The sequence below is a fragment of the Sceloporus undulatus genome, chromosome 8, assembly GCF_019175285.1.
Source record: "Sceloporus undulatus isolate JIND9_A2432 ecotype Alabama chromosome 8, SceUnd_v1.1, whole genome shotgun sequence".
Lineage (NCBI taxonomy): Eukaryota > Metazoa > Chordata > Lepidosauria > Squamata > Phrynosomatidae > Sceloporus > Sceloporus undulatus.
The window spans coordinates 22312303-22330357 of record NC_056529.1 but is presented as its reverse complement, the minus strand read 5'-3'; the positions used below and the strand labels follow the sequence as shown (position 1 = coordinate 22330357).

Sequence of the window (18055 nt, the reverse complement as noted above, 5' to 3'; positions counted from 1 at the left end):
AAACAAACTGATTCTCCATGAAGATAATTGATCTTTTAACTAGATTTCAGCTCCCCTGAATCCATTTTTTAAAAACCCAGAACTGGACTTCTACTACAACTGTTCCCCCCCCCCCCCATAGAATACTAGAGCTAAAAGAGACCCAGTCCTACCTGCTTCTGCCATATAGAAACACACAATAAAAAGCCCTCCCTCTGATAAGATGGCCACCCAGCCTCTTTGTAAAAATCTCCAAAGATGCAAAATCCATCTCCCTCCAAGGCAACAGCATATTACGCTGTCAAACAGCTCTGACTGTCAGAAAGATCTCCCAATTTTAGGGGAATTCCCCCCCACACACTTTTTGACAGTTGTGTGTAGAAGCCTCTAGATGCACCAAGATTGCCCACAGCTGCATAAGTGGATGGTTTGCATCTGGGTCACTCTGATGGTCACTTGACTTTGCCAAGAACTGCCATATCTATGCATCTGGCCTGTGGTGGAGACATGGCCTTGAGGTCACCCTTTCTTGCCACCACAGAGAATGGAGGGAGGTGGAAAGTTCATGAACAAGGAATGCTTAGTCCCCACTGGGCTTTTCTCATTTACAAACTTGTTGGCCTCACCTCACTAAGCCCCACAGCATTGACAAATCTACACAAACTTGCCCTCTGGCATGTTCAAAACAAGAGGAGGGGAAAAACCAGAAAGGAATATGACTGACAAGGGTCTGGAAGGTACTGTACCACCCTTTGCTCTTGTTTACTGTGAATAACAAACATCCCCTGTGGGTACACTTGGATGAGTTTACAGCTAAGCAGAGCTTTCAGCCAGGAACTCCCACGATTCTCATGTCATATTCCCTGTTGCCATGAACATACATCAATTTCTGAATGCTCTGACCTGATCTTGACTCTCTTTCTGCCAGACCATGTCTGGGTTTTTACAAGCCAGGTATGCAAGTTTTCCAGGCAAGAGTACTTTCCTCCAGGATGTCCATTTATTGCACTGGCTGATCCCAGAAGTTTTGCCAAGATAACTCTCATCTTCCCCTGACCCCTCTACGACGCCCAACACAATGTGGCCATTTGGCCAAGGAAAAAGCAACCGCAGGGACCGAGTGGAAATGGTCCACCCAGACAAAGTCATGGACTGAGGATGGCTCCTTTTGCCCAGAATTGCTCCAGTCCCTCTCTGGGTTTGGAGTGGGCTTCTAAGGCTGTGGAGGTCTCTGCCCATGCCTCAACCCCCTTCCCTGAGTAGCACTGATTCATTTCTGAGACCATGCTGTGGATCCTAAGGAAGGACCTCAATCTTCTTCTCCAGGGCCTGAGGGGGGAACAGGAACCGCCTCATGATGCCGTCCAGCTCTTCCAAGGCTAGCTGGGCATGGAGCACAGTGGCTTCGTCCCCCTCGCAGCCCACCACAAACTTCAGCAGGCGGTACAGATCCAGCAGAACTTCCCGGAGAACCTGGAGGGAGGAGGAGAGATGGGTCAGGAGCCTGGCTCTGTTGGGGGGGGGGGGATTTGGGAATCTCTCGTCTACATCCTGAATGCCCAGACATCATTGGGCATTCTGTTTCAGCTCTGTCGGAGCAAACTGGGTCTTGGAAAAGTTCCTTTGTTGGATTCTGGGTGCTGTTATCCAAAAAGAGAAACTTTTCCAAGCTCTTCTATCCAGGTTGTTAGCAGCAGTTTCTCTGTTTTAAATTAATCTTTGTTATATGATTTTTAAAAAAAGCTCTCCATATTATTTACTGTTCTAACTGCATTTTTCTCCCAGGACTTGGGTAGCTGACTGTGTGTGTGTGGTATCAAAGGGCCATCTTCCCCAATCCCTCCTGTGCAGCCAGGTAATCCCACCCAGAGAGCCTCTCATTAAAACTGGACCACATTCACTGCCTCCCGGTGTGCCAGGGAAAAAAGAAAACTGTACTTGCTGGGTCAGAAGAAGCCTCCAAAGCAACAAAGGTTCTCTCTTTGCCTCTGGCCATAAATGAGGGTCAACAAAAGGTGATAAAAGAGAGCTTTTTATAGGCAGGGCTTACAGGAAATTTTTGTTTGGGGCAACTATTGGAACCTTTGGGGGCACCAAAATGGCCCTGGGGACCCACAAGTGGCCTCTGGGTGGCACTTTGACCACCTGTCCTATCAGAAAGTGGATAATTCAGCAAGTCAATATCTCCTTTATGGAGGACATAACAAGACATCATTATAGCACTGAGGTTCCACTCTAACTGCCATGGGTGCCTGTTATGGAATCCTGGGATTTGTACTTGTTGAGGTACTAAAGCTATCTGGTCGAGAATTGCAATGTCCACCCCAACTACAAATTCCAGGGTTCCATAGGATGTTATTGTTATAGTGATTCCATTTTAACTGTGCAGTGGGGAAGGACCCTGGTCAGAGGTGAGGGATGGAGAAAACACTGTGACCCTTACAGCTTGATCACAGAAGGCTCCAAACAGGGTGGCTTTGCTGAAAGCCTGAGATAAAGATAACAGAGATTTGCCAGGAAATTCTGTGTAGGAAAAGTGAAATGGAAAGGACGGAGAAAACCTAACTCATAAAAAGTGATTACAGCTCTCACACAAAAGGTCATAAAGCCAGGAGGCTGGACAGGAGCGGCACAGAAACAGAGGGAGTGTTGGAGGCAAGATGGAAACTCAGGTCTGTGTCAAGCTGGTCATGCAAGAGAGCTCCTCTCCCTATTGCCCCCCTGAGCTGAGCAAAAGTCCAGCTTGGAAAGGAAGGGCCCGCTGGCAGGAGATACCACCCCAGATCCCAAATCATAGACTAAGGATGGGGGTGGGCAAAGTGCCACCCTTGGGCCACAGAAGCCCCAGACCCAGTTTGCGTCCCCCAGAATTTCTTTATTCAGTGCCTCAATGGTGGGAATTATAGGAAGAGTGGAGACACAGAAGAGGGCCTTCTTGGTCATTGCACTGACTGTGGAAAGCCCTCCCCTTGGAAGTCCAACTGGTGCCAGCAAAGACATGGGCTTTATATTAAAGCTTTTGGGATCCAATTTACTTTAAAACATACCTGTACAAGGCTTTTCCTTCTAGCAACCTGTTAAGCTTTTTTACCTTGTGGTCTTGTTTAATATACTTTTTTACTTGTGTTTGAACTATTTTATTGTTTTCATCTGGGATTCCTTTAAATTGCTCATGTTGTTTTAAATTGGTCATGTCGAAATCCCATGACACATAGCAAGATAATAATTGTACATAATAACTCCCGAAAGGCTCCCTCCATGAAATTGATAGCTGATTCAGAGACTCTCTCCTCTCATTTCCAAGTAGCATGCCTCCCCACAAGGAAGGCCTTGCCAGAGCAGGTACCCCAAAGAGGAAGGGTTTGGGAGACAGCCATGCTACCCTCCAGTATTCCTAGCCTGTCAGTGACAAGAGCTCTGGGAGGCGTCCTTCCATCCTGATATTTGCTCCTTTTCCTCCTCGTATGGGACGCTCTGACCTCCTGCCAAGAGATCTCCCTTGGCTGCCAGCCTGAGGGTGCTTGGCCTGTGGCTGACCGCCAGTGCCAAGGCAACTCTAGCTTTTGCTGTACTCCAGAGGCACTCAGGTGGGGAGCCTGTAGTAACCCTCACCTCTCAGCAGGCTTCATTCTATACAGCCTAAAGTGGACAGCTTCAGAGTGTTGGGAGGCCATCTCCCAACTTCCTGGACCCTCCGTCAGCAGAGCCACTCTGCCCTGCTTCGTTTCATTTTGAAGTGGATTTTTTTTGTTTTCTTTTTGCTAAAACAAGGTATGAGGGGTTATATTTATTTTAGAAGATAATTGTGCCCCTCTCCCAAAGCTTTTGGTAGTCAGTGTAAGTGTCCCTTCTCCTTCCATTCCACCTCACAAATTGCACAATTGTAAGGCTTTTGGCATTTTTAATGACTGCAAATGGATTTCCCTCTGATTCTAACAGTGCCTCTGAAAAGGTCTGCATTTCATGGGGAACAAGAAAGAGCAGCAGTAAGGATCACTGAGCGGCAAGACCAAAATCCTCACAGGAGCCCATCTTCTCAGCTTGCATGCTGCTTCCAGTGCCCTTTGCCTCCCTTTGGTGCTCACTTGAGGACAGCAAGTAGGTGACCGAAGGCCCCATTTTGTACCTCCTGCCTGTGGCAGCAGCAAGAGGAAAGAAAACAGATTCTCTTTTGCACTCAGTCAAGGGCAAAAAGGCAACTGTTCTGTTTTAGAACAGATCCCCACACATGTGTTAACCAATCCCCGGCTGTATCATGAGCAAGAACTGCTTGCTTGCTCAAGAAAATACTCCCAGCTTCTACAATGCCAACAAAACATGCATGTCAGAAAGGACAACCTGAAGCTGAAATCCCATAAGTTTTCCTCCTGAGACAAAAGGAGGCCTGAAATCTGCCTCTTCCTTAATTTTCCTTGCTCCTTCTCCCATTCCAGAGCTCAGGAGAATTCCCTTTGGGGGGGTATTACAAAACCCAGAATCCCTTGCTTGGGGGACTGTTGGAACTGCAGTCCAAAAGGTAGTGCTTCTGATCTCTGAGCATTTGCCCCCGACTCCTCTGTTGCCCATAGAAAGTACCTGTTGAAGGTGGAATTACAGGGCATTGGCTCTACATGGAGAGGGCCAGCCTCAGCCCCAGGAAGGTGGTCCTGCGCCACCTGGAACCAAGAAGGGAAGTGCCTCACCTCCAGGGCCCTCTCGCTGAGCCCGCGCAGTAGAAGCACCACCACGTGGACAGCTGCCCTCCGCACCTCAGCCTCGCGGTCAGTCTTCACAACTGCTGCCAAACATAAAGTCACCTATTCCATAGAGAAGAGGGGTGAGGGAGAGGTAAGGACTCCATTAGTGTAAGCAGAATACCTAGTCCTCTGGCATGCGGCGAGATTTAGCTTTATGGTCAGGGTGATGGTGGTGGTTTGGAAGGTTTTAAAACCCCCAAGCTGAACAGCTGAGATGAGCACAAGCATACACCCTGGAGGGCCAAATTGCAAAAACTGACAACTGGTAGGTGCATGGAAACTGGTTTGGGAACACAAGTTACAAAACAGTTTATGCATCTTATAAAACAAAACATTGCAACAGGAAGAAGACAATTCCCTCTAGTAAAATCCCATTAAACCCCCCTTCTTGTGTGTACATGGAAAAGCAGGTTAGAAATTAAAGAAACAAATTCAGAAGGGTTTCCTTCCCTTTGGATATCAGGAGAAATATGAGATAGCTTCTGTCCTTTTAGACTACAAAAAAGCCCTATATGTTTATGGGTACAATCACCATGCCCCTCTTCCTGGAAGGCTTCAATCCCATCTGAATGATCAAATGTCTAGTCATAGGATGGGTTTTATATGGGATGGATATTGGATGCAAGCTACAGGAAAAGAGATTCCACCTGAACATTAGGAGGAACTTCCTGACAGTAAGGGCTGTTCGACAATGGAATGCACTCCCTCGGAGGGTGATAGAGTCTCCTTCCTTGGAGGTCTTTAAACAGAGGCTGGATGGCCATCTGTCAGGGATGCTTTGATTTGGATTTCCTGCATGGCAGGGGGTTGGACTGGATGGCCCTAGTGGTCTCTTCCAACTCTATGATTCTATGATTCTATGATTTTATTGTAGTTTGTAATTTTATATTGTTTTTAGCAATGTTTTACCTGTTTTATGGCAATATGTTTTTAGAATTGTTACTGTGAGCTGCCTTGGGCCTCTTCAGAGAGACAGGTGGGATCGAAAATAAATAAATTAATAAATAAACTCAGTCCCATGACTGTTTGCCCCACTTGCTCACCCACCCCATTCATGCCCCTGCTTCCCTGCCGTGATAGAAGCCCACATCAAAGGTTTGGCAGTAAGAAGAGGAGGGGGAACCTACAGAGATCCTCCATCAGACCCTTTTTTGGAGCTCAAGGGCAGCATTTCTCCCTCCTCTCCAAGCATGCACAACTCCTCCTCTGCAGCCCCATTGCAGCATTGCTTGCTAAGTCAGCTGGCAGCCAGCCTCCTGCTGCAGAAGCTGAGAATCCTCCTCACACTCACACACTGATAAAACAAACATGTATGCCTTGAAAAATCCACCCCAGGCTCTCCCTGGGCTGGAGACTTGACAGGTGCTTGAGCCCAAAGGAGGGCTTGGGAACAGCAGCACCATGACCTGGATGAAGAGATTCTGATGGAGGAGAGGCAGCATTCACACCTCTTGCTCCTGCTGTTGCTGCAAAAGGGAAGGAGGGGGGTTGTGGCTCAGAGGAACTGTGTCCTGGCATTCATTCATGCATTTATTCCATGCATATTCCAGCCTGTTTTTCTCCCAACATGGGACCCAAAGAAGAGTTATGATTTAAGTTGTCAGAGGGGAAACTGGCCCCTTGTTCAGTTGCCAGTCATTGAGGGGCCCCATGCCCCATGTATGCACTGTGCTTCTAACTGTGTCACTCATGCAGGGCTTCAGCAGGAGTTTAAATGAATGGGAGAAGAGGGGTGTGGAAGAGAAGGGGGTGTCTGTTCCCCACAAGCAGGAGCAATACCTCATGGACCACAGAGCCCAGCTGAAAGCGAAGGATCTGGCACAGCTCCCCCAGATTGGACAGGCTGCTTGCTCGAAGGCTGCTGTCAGGGTCTCTTGCCCCTTGCAAAAAAGCGTGGATCAGGCCATCTCGATGCGGGAAGATCATGTCCCCTGCAACAAAGAAGGGAGAAGGAGATGGTCCTGGAATATTAAAGAGCTGCTCGCTGTTTGTTGAGCCATGCTGTGTGTAAGGGAGAAGAAATCTGCAAGGGGACGGATGGACACGTGCAAAACATTACAGGAATATGTTCCCCTGTTTAAACAAGAGTTTATGGTGGGGCGTGGGCCTGGTGGAAAAGAGGCAGAGGTGCTGATCCTCTCCTGGGAAGGGCGTCTGTGCCAATGAACTGCAGTAAAAAGAAGCCGATAGGAGGGCCAAGGTCAAAAAGAGGGGATCCCACGTTTTTGGCACACTGCCGCCTCTCATCTCTCCCTCGCTCCCCTCCCAGCAGCGGAAACCATTGAACAATGCCGTTCCCGCCTCTGGATGGCTAGAGGCAGAGTCACGTACGCAGACAACAGGAGCATTGGCAGCTGTGGTGTTTTAGATGCCCCAAACTGAGCAGGCAGCCAGAGGCCGCAGCAATAACCTTGGAATCACCTTGCCTTGTGGGCAGTGGGTATTGATCGCTCAGGATCCCAGGCTTCAACAAACGCAAGCAATTGACCTGGCTTCTCCAGTCCACTAGCGCTAAAAGGGCTTTCGCATGCAACTCTCCCTGGTCTGGTGGCTGGGAGCTGCAAATGCTGGTACATGCCTAGGACCCTGGGATCCCATCCCCGGAGAGAGGTGGGGTATAAATTCAAGAAGGTAAATAAATACATAAACAGGGAAACTTTCCTGTCTTACAGTCTCAGTCTTAAGATGAAGACAGGATTGGTCCTCACTCTGAAAGTGAGGAGGAAATGCTTCTAGGCTCTAAGTCATGCTGGCACAAGAAACTCCCTTCTCCATAGCATTGCAGCCAAAGGTTGGCTGGATGGCCATCTGTCGGGGATGCTTTGATTGAGATTTCCTGCATGGCAGGGGGTTGGATTGGATGGCCCTTGTGGTCTCTTCCAACTCTATGATTCTATGATTCTACTTCTGAGGATTCTTATGTGTTTAGTTCTCTTGGGTGTGCCCCTCTTGGTGCCTAGGAGAGCTTCTCATCTCTCCTCTTTCCTGCTTGTCATTCCAGATCTGTGCTATCCTGAGTCACCTGCTAGTCAGTGGCAGCAGAGGGGCTCCCTCATTTCCCTGGCTCTGGCCATGAGCATCAGGTGCTTAGCAAAGGAGGTTCCTCCGTGAAGCCACTTCACTGCAAGGGCTTCTGTTTGCAGAGGAAAGGAGGGGATCAAGCCCCACTGTTTCCCTCCTCCTCACCCTCCCAGTCCAGTCAGTTGAAGACGCATCCCAACTTGTCTTTGGCTTTCCGCTGCCTGGGGCTGGAAGCAACTTCTTGACAAGGGCTGACATGAAATCAAATCTGAACTGTTGCAAACCAGCCGCCACCCCACCAGGAGGCCTTGGGGTGCATTTGGCCTCTGCCATGCTTGCTTCCTGGGGTAGGCCACCCTGACTGAGGCAGCCAGGTGGGGTAGTAGGGTTCGCCTACTACTACTACTACTACTTCCTTCCTCCTGCAGTGGGCATGTCCTGTGTCACAGGCAGATGATCTCTAGAGTCCTTGCCAACATCACTGCCAAATGCTAACAGATGCCTAGTGGTAGAGGAAGGTTTACTTCATGTTTCATTTATTTACTACAGGTGCTCACCTGCCCCACAGGTGAGCTAGGATGATGTAGTGGTTTGAGTGTTCGGCTACAATTCTGGAGACCAGGGTTTGAATCCCTGCTCAGCCATGGGAACCCTACTGGAAGACCTTGGCCATCTCAGAATAAGGCAAAGGCAAACCTTCTCTGAACAAATCTTTCCATGAAAAGCCTTTTAAAAGAGAGAGCCAAAATGGTGGAGTGGTCTGAGTATTGGACTAGGGGTCTGAATCCCTGCTTGGCCATGTAAACCCCTGGAGTGACCTCAGGCAAGTCATAATCTTCATACAGGGGATTTCTGAGGTGGGTCTTGTAGTCCAATAAAATGACTTTCCAAAGGTGTACTGGGGAGAGGGAACAGAGAAAAGCGAAGAAAGAGACAGGTGTGTGTGCCCACCTTAATCCATTAAGGAGAACACCTGGCAGTGGCCCTCTCAGAGCACGTGCCACACTCCGGCTTTTGACCTTCCACTGCCATGAAGCTCCTCTGCTTCAACCCACCTCCTCCTCTGGCAGGATGGTAGAGGAGGGGCAGGACACAGATGCTCCCCCATACTTGAGGAAGAATTGGGGTAGCATGAACTCCCAACCACCGGGTAGGCGGAAATAAAGTAGCAAGTTGATGTGGTATTTTGGAAAGAGGTTTTCTGCCAGAGATAAGCAGACTTCCAGAAGTGCTTGCTGAAGTCACCATCTCCAAAGCAAGTCCCAAAGACTAGGTGAGAAACTCCATGGTTTGAGAGAATGTGGGATATATACTCTCTTGAACAGCACTGTTACAAAGAAAACTGGGCAGCCAGTTTAGTTTAATGTTGTCTATAAATAGACTGGCTAGTCAGTGCCTGCCATGGAGGGGCTGTGTCAGCCGCAACACACGGATTGTGGCTGCTGGGAGAGGCCCAGCGCAGGAAGAAAGAAGGTTGTCATGTTTCCTTATAGCAGCCCTACGAATTTCATAGGGTTTTCTTAGGCAAGGAATACTCAGAGGTGGTTTTGCCACTTCCTTCCCCTGAAATACAGCTACAGCATCTAGTATACCTTGGGGTCTGTCATCCAAGTACTAGCCAGAGCTGAGCCAGTTTAGTTTCTAAGATCAGATGAGATCTGGTGCTTTTAGAGTATTTAGGCCATGTATGTATATGCCTTCAAGTCTCCTGCTGACCCATGCCAACCCCATTCATTTCATAGGGTTTTCTTAGACAAGGAATCCTCATAGGTGGTTTTACCAGTTCCTTCTTTTGAAACAGAGCCTACTGCACCTTATGTTCATTGGTGGTCTCCCATCCAAGTATTAACCAGGGCTAACCATGCTTAAATTTCAAGATCAGACGGGATCTGTGGTGCCAGGTAAGGCTAGCAAAAGAACCCTGCCTGAAAGAACCTGGAAAGCCATACCTGTCAGTCGGAGTTGGCAATACTGGGCTGGGTGGACTCCCAAGAATCTGAGACTGTCTAAGGGCAGCTGTTCCCATATTCCTGCCTTTAGGGTGAGCTAGGAGAGAATCCCCCTGGAAACTCTGCTACCAGTCAGAGCAGGTAATACTGGGCTTGACAGGTTCCCAAGGGTTTGGCTCAGTATAAGGGCCACTTCCCAGTGTCCCTATATTTCCTTGGAAGCAAAACCAGATGAAGGAGGTCTGTTTCTGCATCAGACAAGGGCTGCTTGTGCAGCAGAAGCTTCTGCATCAAGCAAACAGGTGGGATGCACAGATGGAGAAACATCTGGACCAGATGGCAATTTAACAAGGAGTTAGGTTCCACACAGGCAAAGCTACATAAGGCTCAGCTAGCCCTCTGGGATTTCCCATGAGAGATGTGTTTGTGGATAAAAGGCATAACAGGGGGTCACAGTGGCACTACCAGGCTTGGCTCACTGCTGCCATGCCAATCCGCACCCTGGCACTCAGCACCATCCCCTCAGAAGAGTCCAGACTGTACCTACAAGAAACTTCCCTAAAGATTTCAGATTTTGTTACTGTTAAAGGAAAGTGAGAAGCTAGCACGTTCAGCCTTCTTCATGCCCAGACAAGCCACAAAGCTTTAGTCTTACAGAAGCAAGGAAGCAATGGGCACTGCAGCCACATTTTATAATAATAATGCCTTGCAAAAGAAGGAAAGAGAGAGAGAGAGAGAGAGAGAGAGAGAGAGAGAGAGAGAGAGAGGCGGGGGTTATTTTGCAAGAACCTGGAGTCATATATACCCCTGGAAATGGTTCTTTGCCAGCTAAGTCTGCCTGGGAACAGACCCAGGAAGCAAGTGGGCAAATCCCTGTGAACTTCCAATTACGGGGAAACGAAGCAAACAGCGCATAAATGCCATGCAGAAAGATTCAAACAGAACACCAGGCCTAAGGGAAAGAGGTGACTCATTCCGCCTGCCTCTCACCACCCGCTTCTCTCTCCTGCAACACACCTAATTGCCCTTTGCAAGGGTTGGGTCTGCTCCTCTGCCGGAGGATCTGACTCCAGAGCTTCCTAAGGAGAGGTTGATGTCTGGGATGGGTCCAAGACGGCAGCTTCTCACGCTTTCAAGAGTTTGGTGCTGGAGCAAAATGGGCTTGGAACAAAGGAGACACTGCTGCAGGAGAGACAGGGGCCTCCAAAGAACACAAGAAGAGCCCTGAAGGCATCTCGGATCCAGCCTTTCATTTCTCACAAGAGCTGGAACCAGATGACCAACACCAGCCCATATAGAGAGATGCAAAGGGAACTTCTAGCACCTTTGAGACTAACTGTGAGAAAGAAGGGGTAGCATAGGTTTTCATAGATTTGGTCTACATGGAGTGAAGTGATGCCCAGGAAGGACCTTTATAATCAAACTGTGTGAACAGATATATAGAAATGCAAAACCTGTCGCCACATCAACATATTCCCAATTTTTGCATTTCTATGGCTATTTATATAATCTGATTATAAAGGTCCTTCCTGGGCATTTGTTCACGCCATGCATCTGAGGAAGCAAACCATGTCTAGGAAAGCTTATGCTACAACATCTTTCTCTCAGTCTCAAAGGTGCTACAAGATCCCTTTGCATATTAGTCTTGGAGGCTAACACCATGATGTTTCTGAATTCACCCAGAGGATACACTGCTTCAGTAGAAGACCTCAGTGCATGTTTAAATTATGAGATACTCCCTTTTCATTTTCTACACACAATATAGAACTGTATACACCTCTATCACATTTCCCCTTTCTCGTTCTTTTCCCTATGCAAAAAAGTCCTGAGTTTGGTAATTTTTCCACAGGGGAAGCTACTCCAGTCCCTGGATGACTGGCATTGCCCATTTCTACACTGCTTCCAGCTTTAAAGAATGTGACCCTTTCAGCTCCAGGGATGGGAGGTCACTGCGTTCAGGCATTATGAAAGAGGAAGAACAATTATCTCCTTGTCTAATTTCTTTGCAGAAAACGTCTACTCTGCTGTAATGTTTCCCTTGACTCACCTTTTCCTCTTGAGCGCAAGAACCCCAGATGTTCTAACCTTTCCTTACAAGGGAGTTGCTCTTGTACCGTCACCATTTGGGTTGCCCTTTTCTGCTCTAGCTCTGCCCATCTGGAGTGGTTGCCCACACTGGCCCAGAGTGACAAATCTGTGGGACAGCAGAAGCTGGGAAACCAAGGATCTATTGGCAGCATATATGGGGCCGGGAGTTGAAGCAGCCAGTTATAATCACAGAGTTGGAAGGGACCCCAAGGGCCACCTAGTTGAACCCTCTGCCATGAGGGAAGACACAAGTAAAGCACTTCTGAAAGATGCCCAGCCTCTGTTTAAAAACCTCCAAAACCCTCTGAGGTGGTCTATTACATTGTCTAACAGTTCTTACCCTTCCTAATGTTCTTTCTGATATTTAAGTAGAATCATTTTTCTTTCAGTTTGAATCCACTGGTTTGTTTCCTAGTCTCTAGATGAGCAGCAAAGAAGCTCACTCCATCTTGTACATGACATCTCTCTGGTCTCTGACCGTAATAAAGTTTATCTATCTACATGACATCTCTTCAAATATTTAAGTATGGCCATCATATCACCACTCAGTCTGCTCCCTGGACATTCAAGAACACTGGAGGTTCAGAGTAAGATCATCAGTGTTTCCCCAATAAGTGTCTATTGGGCTAACAAAGCGTCTACATTTAAGCATGCACATATACAAGAAATATAACCAAGTGATAGACCAGCTCTAGCGCAGACTGTTGAGAGGGAAGAGAAAACTCACCCAGCATTCGTGTGGCACGCATCAGGGCCTCTCCCACTTTCATCCTGGTCTCTGCTGTGGCCACTTTTGCAGCGCCGGGCTGTGTGCTGCCATACTGGGATAGCAGGCAGGGTAGGACTTGGTCTGGGAATGCGTCTGACAGCAAGGCCACACCTGGAGGTCAAGAAGAAAAGCAGCACCAGGTGGTGAGTAACGTCTATGGTAGGCTGCTGTGGTTCAGACAAATGCCCAAGCCGCTGATGGGAGGGCCTGAAACTGGGGGCCTTGCAAGCTCTTTCCCATTTCTAAGACCGAAAAGAAAGTTGAAGATGAAAGGCTGCAACAACAGTTCATTCATAAAAACTTGAAGCTAGAGGGCACCAGGTACACAAAGAGATCAAGGAAGGACAGCGCAGGGTCTCCCAAGAAGGGTAGGCACTGGGTTTTCAGGGGACATTTTAGGACACGCAGAATCATAGAATGATAAGACACATAGAGCTGGAAGAGACCACAAGGGCCACCCCAGTCCAACTCCATTTTGCCGTGCAGAAATACATAGGTCCTTGTCCTGTTCATGACCTCTTTATGAACTTCACACAGCTCTCTCCCCAGCCAGAATGGTCAGAGTGGAGCTAGAAAAGGGGGAAAGCCCAATAAGTTGGAATGAATTGTCCCTGAAGCAGAAAGGAGAGCTCTGTGGAAGCTGGAGGGCTTAGTGTTTGCATGGCTAAACCAAGAGTGGCAGAGAGCAGCTCTGATTGTTTCTGTCACATAGACCTCATACCTAATGGTAGCCCAAATGGTTCTCTTGGGCAGCAGCCATTGGCAAAGTTCTGGAGCTCCTCTGATCAGAGTCTGTGAGCCTTCCAGTGCTCCAAGGCTGTTGCTAAAACACAAGCCAGGGAGTCCCTCCTGAACCCCAGGTTCTCTTTTGCCACCCACCCCTTACTCCATATCTCCCAGAAAAATCCCACTGAGCCAAACCCCAGCCCCCTAAAGATATCTAAGAGTGGAGGACCCCACTCCACCTCCTTCACATCACAGTTTCCTTTGCCCCATAGGCCTTGTTCCTCCTGACCGAGAGAGCCTTCCTTCCCCACGGCTATCACTTACAGCCTAGGCTAATTACGGTCTAAATGGTTCCGGCCTTATGCTCAGCTGCTCTTGTGGTTCGCAGATAATGGGAAGACTAGGCTCTGCTCAGCCAGAAAGCTCCCTTCCACCACCCCAAAGCTGCAGAACAGCCCAGATCCTGCCAGAGCGTGTCCAAAAGTCTCGGCTAAATGGCTGCTCCGCTTGGGAAGAGTCTCATTCAACGGCCCAGGTTATGATCTCGAGGGCTGGATGCACCTGTCTTCTCAGAATTCTTTTGAACTGCAGCTCCAAGGCAGTTTTGCCGCCTCCAGGCAAAGGAAGAGAAATCGGAGGGGGGTAGATGGGGGAAAGGGGAGAAGAGATGCTCCAGTGGTCAAAAGGAACACGTTGTTGGGAAAGTAAGCATTACTAGTGTGTTCATTTCAACATGTCAGCTGCTGGCCTCAACAATCTTGGCACAGTTTTGCAACTCTTAATATACCTGCTGATGGAGAGTTCCTTGGGCAACCCTGTCTTCCTCTCCCTAAGCACCTCTGCTACCTTGCTAGATTGATCCCCAAACTCTAATAACAAGAGGTGGGAAACTTGTGCTCTCCCTCCCCAATGTCACTGCACTACAAAACCCAGTATCCCCTGCTATGGAGTTTGCTGGCTAGATAGCTGTTGGGAACTCTAGTCCAACAACACCTAAAGGGCTGGCATACAGGCATCTTGCCATTTTGGATCCTGGGCCAGTCCAATCACCACTACCTAGACCATGCTTTGCCTCATTTTATTTTTCTTAACCCAAGTTATATCTCCAGCATATTATGTTCTGTTTGTCATTTTAATCTAAAAAGCCCCATAGGATTTTTTTAATGTTACTCTTTCCAACACTTTTTCAGTCTTATATTCCCACTAGTTCTTTGCAGATGGTAAATCGTATTTCTTCTGCATAGATTCCAAGAATAAAAAAAGCTAGGATTATAGATGTGGCAATCCTGGGGAACAGCAGAATCAAAGACAAAGAGAAGAGAAAGATGATGAAATATTGAGAGGTATAGAGAGAGATTCAGCACCTCTGGGGAAAGAAAACAATGGTGGTTCTAGTGCCAGGAGGTGCTCCAGGAGCAATCCCAAATGGCGTGATGAAACATCTGAATGAAATCACTATAGATAGGATCACAGCTGCACAATTGCAAAAAAGCAACACTGCTTGGAATGGGCCACATTATTTATATTTATTTACTGCACTTATAGCCTACCTTTCTCCCAAAATGGCTGAAACCTGCCAATGTTTCAATTCTGCCGGAGGTTTTTTGAGCTGGGGAGAGGGTTGAATGTTACTTATTTCCAGCTTACAAAGTGATGAAATAAGAAATTGCAAGGATCAGGGAGAATTTTTGATGGGAGAGGCAGGAGGGCACTGGGTGTCTCTCTCAATGACAAGCACTGAGTCAGCTGCAGAAGCAGCCCTGAAGCTCTGAGCTTCATTTTGGTCTCTCACTTAGCCAGAAACAGCTGAAGTTTCCTCTTATGGAACTTGGAGGGGGAAAGAGGATGAATTGGCAGCAATTAGAAGATCTGGAGGAAAGGGAAGAGATGGAAATGGGACGTTCTTTCCTTCACTTTCTCCTTTTTGAGATAGTACTGACATCCCTCCCAGATGACACAACACTCTCAGCTTCAGACTCAGTGCTCCTGTTGCATCCAAACTGTTGCAACCTTGCTCTCTGTGCCAGGAGCAGCATTTGGCACATCACTAGACAGAGCCTGGAGGAAGTGTCCCTCACCCACAGACGCACAGTTAAACCCATGCTTCCATGCTCATGCCAACTCGACCACAGAGCTGAAGAAGCAGGCAGCAAAATACAGCCCTTTCCTGGTGTGCAGCCTGGCCTTGGTAGAGATTCAGCACATTTCTCTGCAACATTCTGCTGAAGGAGTCTGCTTCTTCACTGATTCAATCTCTATCCTTCCCTGAAAAGGGCAAACACCCCAAGAGACAACTCTGAATCCAACAACTGGGGTTCCAGGCTCCAATTTAAATTCAAGAGTTTGACTTGCCTCCCAGCAACTGTGACAGTTGCTAACATGAACCTAGTTCTCAACATAGAGAGGTTGAAGACCTGTCATTATAAACCTTGGTATACTGATATATACCAAACTACAGTGGGCCTGTCCAATGGGGTGAATTAACAGAGACCTACAGATGAGGGAGAATCTCAAAAGTAATTTTGGGAGAATCCCAAAAGCAGTCCCTTAACAAATGACTGCTCAGGGGATGAGGACCTTTCAAAATAAGTGGCATTATCTGTAATTGTTGGGGATGGGTGGCTTAACGGTCATACAGTACTTTTGACCACTTTGAATTCTACTGACAACATAAACTCCTGGTCCAGCACTCCAGCTGCTACATCACACCAGCTCTTGCATACATTTACCTTTGTAGGCTGAAATGGCATGGCATTTTGAGGCTAAGCCTGAGTGGGGATTCAAACCCTGGCCTTCCAGAGTTCCGGCCCAACATTGTTGCCAGTTTAATATTTGCACAGCATGATCTGCTTGGCTTACACCTGATCCCTGTGCCACTCTTCCAAAGGAAGCCAACGAGAGATGTCTTTGTCTGAGGAATTAGCTGTGGTTCCTCCCTAAAGGAGAAGCTGCCAGTGGATAGGAAAGCAAATGAGAGAGTGAGAGAGTGCATGTGTAACTTGGCAACACAGTGCTCTATCATCTGTCATAAGCCAAAAGTGCCGGACTTGAGGCCAGCTAGATTCTTGCTGCTCCAGGATTAAATGGACCTTTACTCTGACCCAGCCAGGCTAAATGCTGCCTTAATTTATTTACAGTTCACCTGCAAAGAGAAGGAGTTTGATTTGTTCTCAGTGACAAAAAAATAAATTTAGCCGCTCACCTTGGATTGCAGAAAGATACACAAAGGAGTCTTCGTGTTCTAAGTTTTCCATGAAAACCTGGAAGCAAAAAGATCAAGAAACACCTCACCTCTGGTCAGCTGGGATATCTGCCCCCAGAGATCCCACACATTGGCCCCAGTGCCTTCCCAACATTGCTAAATATGTTCCACATTTTTCATAGCTACTCAATGTATCCAAGGTTAATCTATTTTCACACTTCATTGGGAAGCAAAAAGACAGAGGCTAATCTCTGTTGACTTCAGCTCCATTCATCCTCCTAAGCCCCTAGGAAGGGTGAGATGGACAAGGAGCTCCACAGGGCTAGCAATGCCAGGATTTGCCAGGCCCAGTTTACCTAAAACAGCAAACATTTCCCACTAAACCAGGATTTCAAAGCAAGTTCTTTGCCAGAACTTGGAAGAGCTAGTTTGTGGGACTACAACTCAACTCCCTGAATCCCAGAAAGTGGGATTCTGGGACTTGTAATCAAAAAGCAAAGGGATTTTCCCAGGCTGTAGTTCTTCCACACAGGAATACCTTGAAGGGGCCAACCAGTCAGGATAATGAAGGAAGCAGTGAAGGTGAGGCTTGCCAACTCCAACCTCACCCAAGACTTGTGGGTGGCTCCAGAAAGCCAGGCCAGGCCAGTGGAAGGGAAGAAAGACCTTGGACCACCTACCTTCAGCAGCGTCTCTTGAGTCTTCAGGGCCTCTGGGTCCCTCTGCTCTATCAAGCGGGAAAGGCTGCGTAGAGCAGCTGCTCGGGCTGGGATGTCAGGGTCATAAGCTGACAAGAGGAGCTCTCGCAAGTCCTGGGTGGCTGAAGGACCAGAGTTCATTGTTTCAGGAACAGACTTTGCAGCCAGATGACTCTTTGGGGTGGGGGAAAGTGGGACAAGAGCTGTGGTCTTTGGTGGCAGCCTGGGCTCAGGGGTTTCACTTCCAGACTTTTCTGAGGTGTCCCTGGCTGTGTTAACTTTTGTCTTGGCTGCTGCTTCTGCACAGGTTTTGCCTAGAGTGGTCTGAGCAGCAGAAGTGATGGTCTCTGTGGAGAAGGCACCATGGGTGCAGATGGTCATGCGCAGGTCAGCCGCCAACTCCTGGATGACAGGCTCTGGGTGAATGCGGGAGACCTCCTCCAGCAAGGGCAACAGGCGTTTCAGAACAGCAAAGTCTGATGATTTCAGCTGAGGAGAACAACCAACAAGCACCATCACAAAAGCGAGAGGGTAACCGGGGCTTCTCCTGAGAATCTCCCCCTGGGCTTTAGGGATTTAGTGCCGGCAGAAGGAAGCTTCTGGTGTGGTTACTGTTATGGGTGTGTACAGGGGAGAAATAAAAAAGAATCCCAGTGGAGGAGATAAAAATCAGGCCCCAAGCTGACAGGTGCAAATGCGGATGGGAAAGGTGTGCTGGAGCTTTTCCTAAACAGCTTGGCAGGGAGGAAAGATGTGGGGCCTTTGGGGTACATCTTAGGATGGGATGGATTGGAGAAGACTGTATGTATGTTTGTGTGTATGTGCGAACGCACGCACACACACACGCACACACACTCTATATCCATCTGTCCTGTATATCCACTGGT

General features: G+C 48.1%; 1 protein-coding gene across 1 annotated transcript in view; it reads right to left on the bottom strand.

Annotated features, from left to right (window-relative positions):
- Nucleotides 1–146: 146 nt before the first annotated feature.
- TANGO6 (transport and golgi organization 6 homolog) overlaps nt 147–18055 on the bottom strand; it is a 31066-nt gene continuing 13157 nt past the window's right edge. The window contains exons 13-18 of the mRNA XM_042480642.1: nt 17151–17657; nt 16471–16528; nt 12501–12653; nt 6495–6646; nt 4662–4775; nt 147–1452 (exon numbers count right to left, since the gene is read on the bottom strand). Of these exons, the coding sequence (XP_042336576.1) occupies nt 1276–1452; nt 4662–4775; nt 6495–6646; nt 12501–12653; nt 16471–16528; nt 17151–17657 (1161 nt within the window). The 3' untranslated portion in view covers nt 147–1275. The remainder of the gene's footprint in view (nt 1453–4661; nt 4776–6494; nt 6647–12500; nt 12654–16470; nt 16529–17150; nt 17658–18055) is intronic.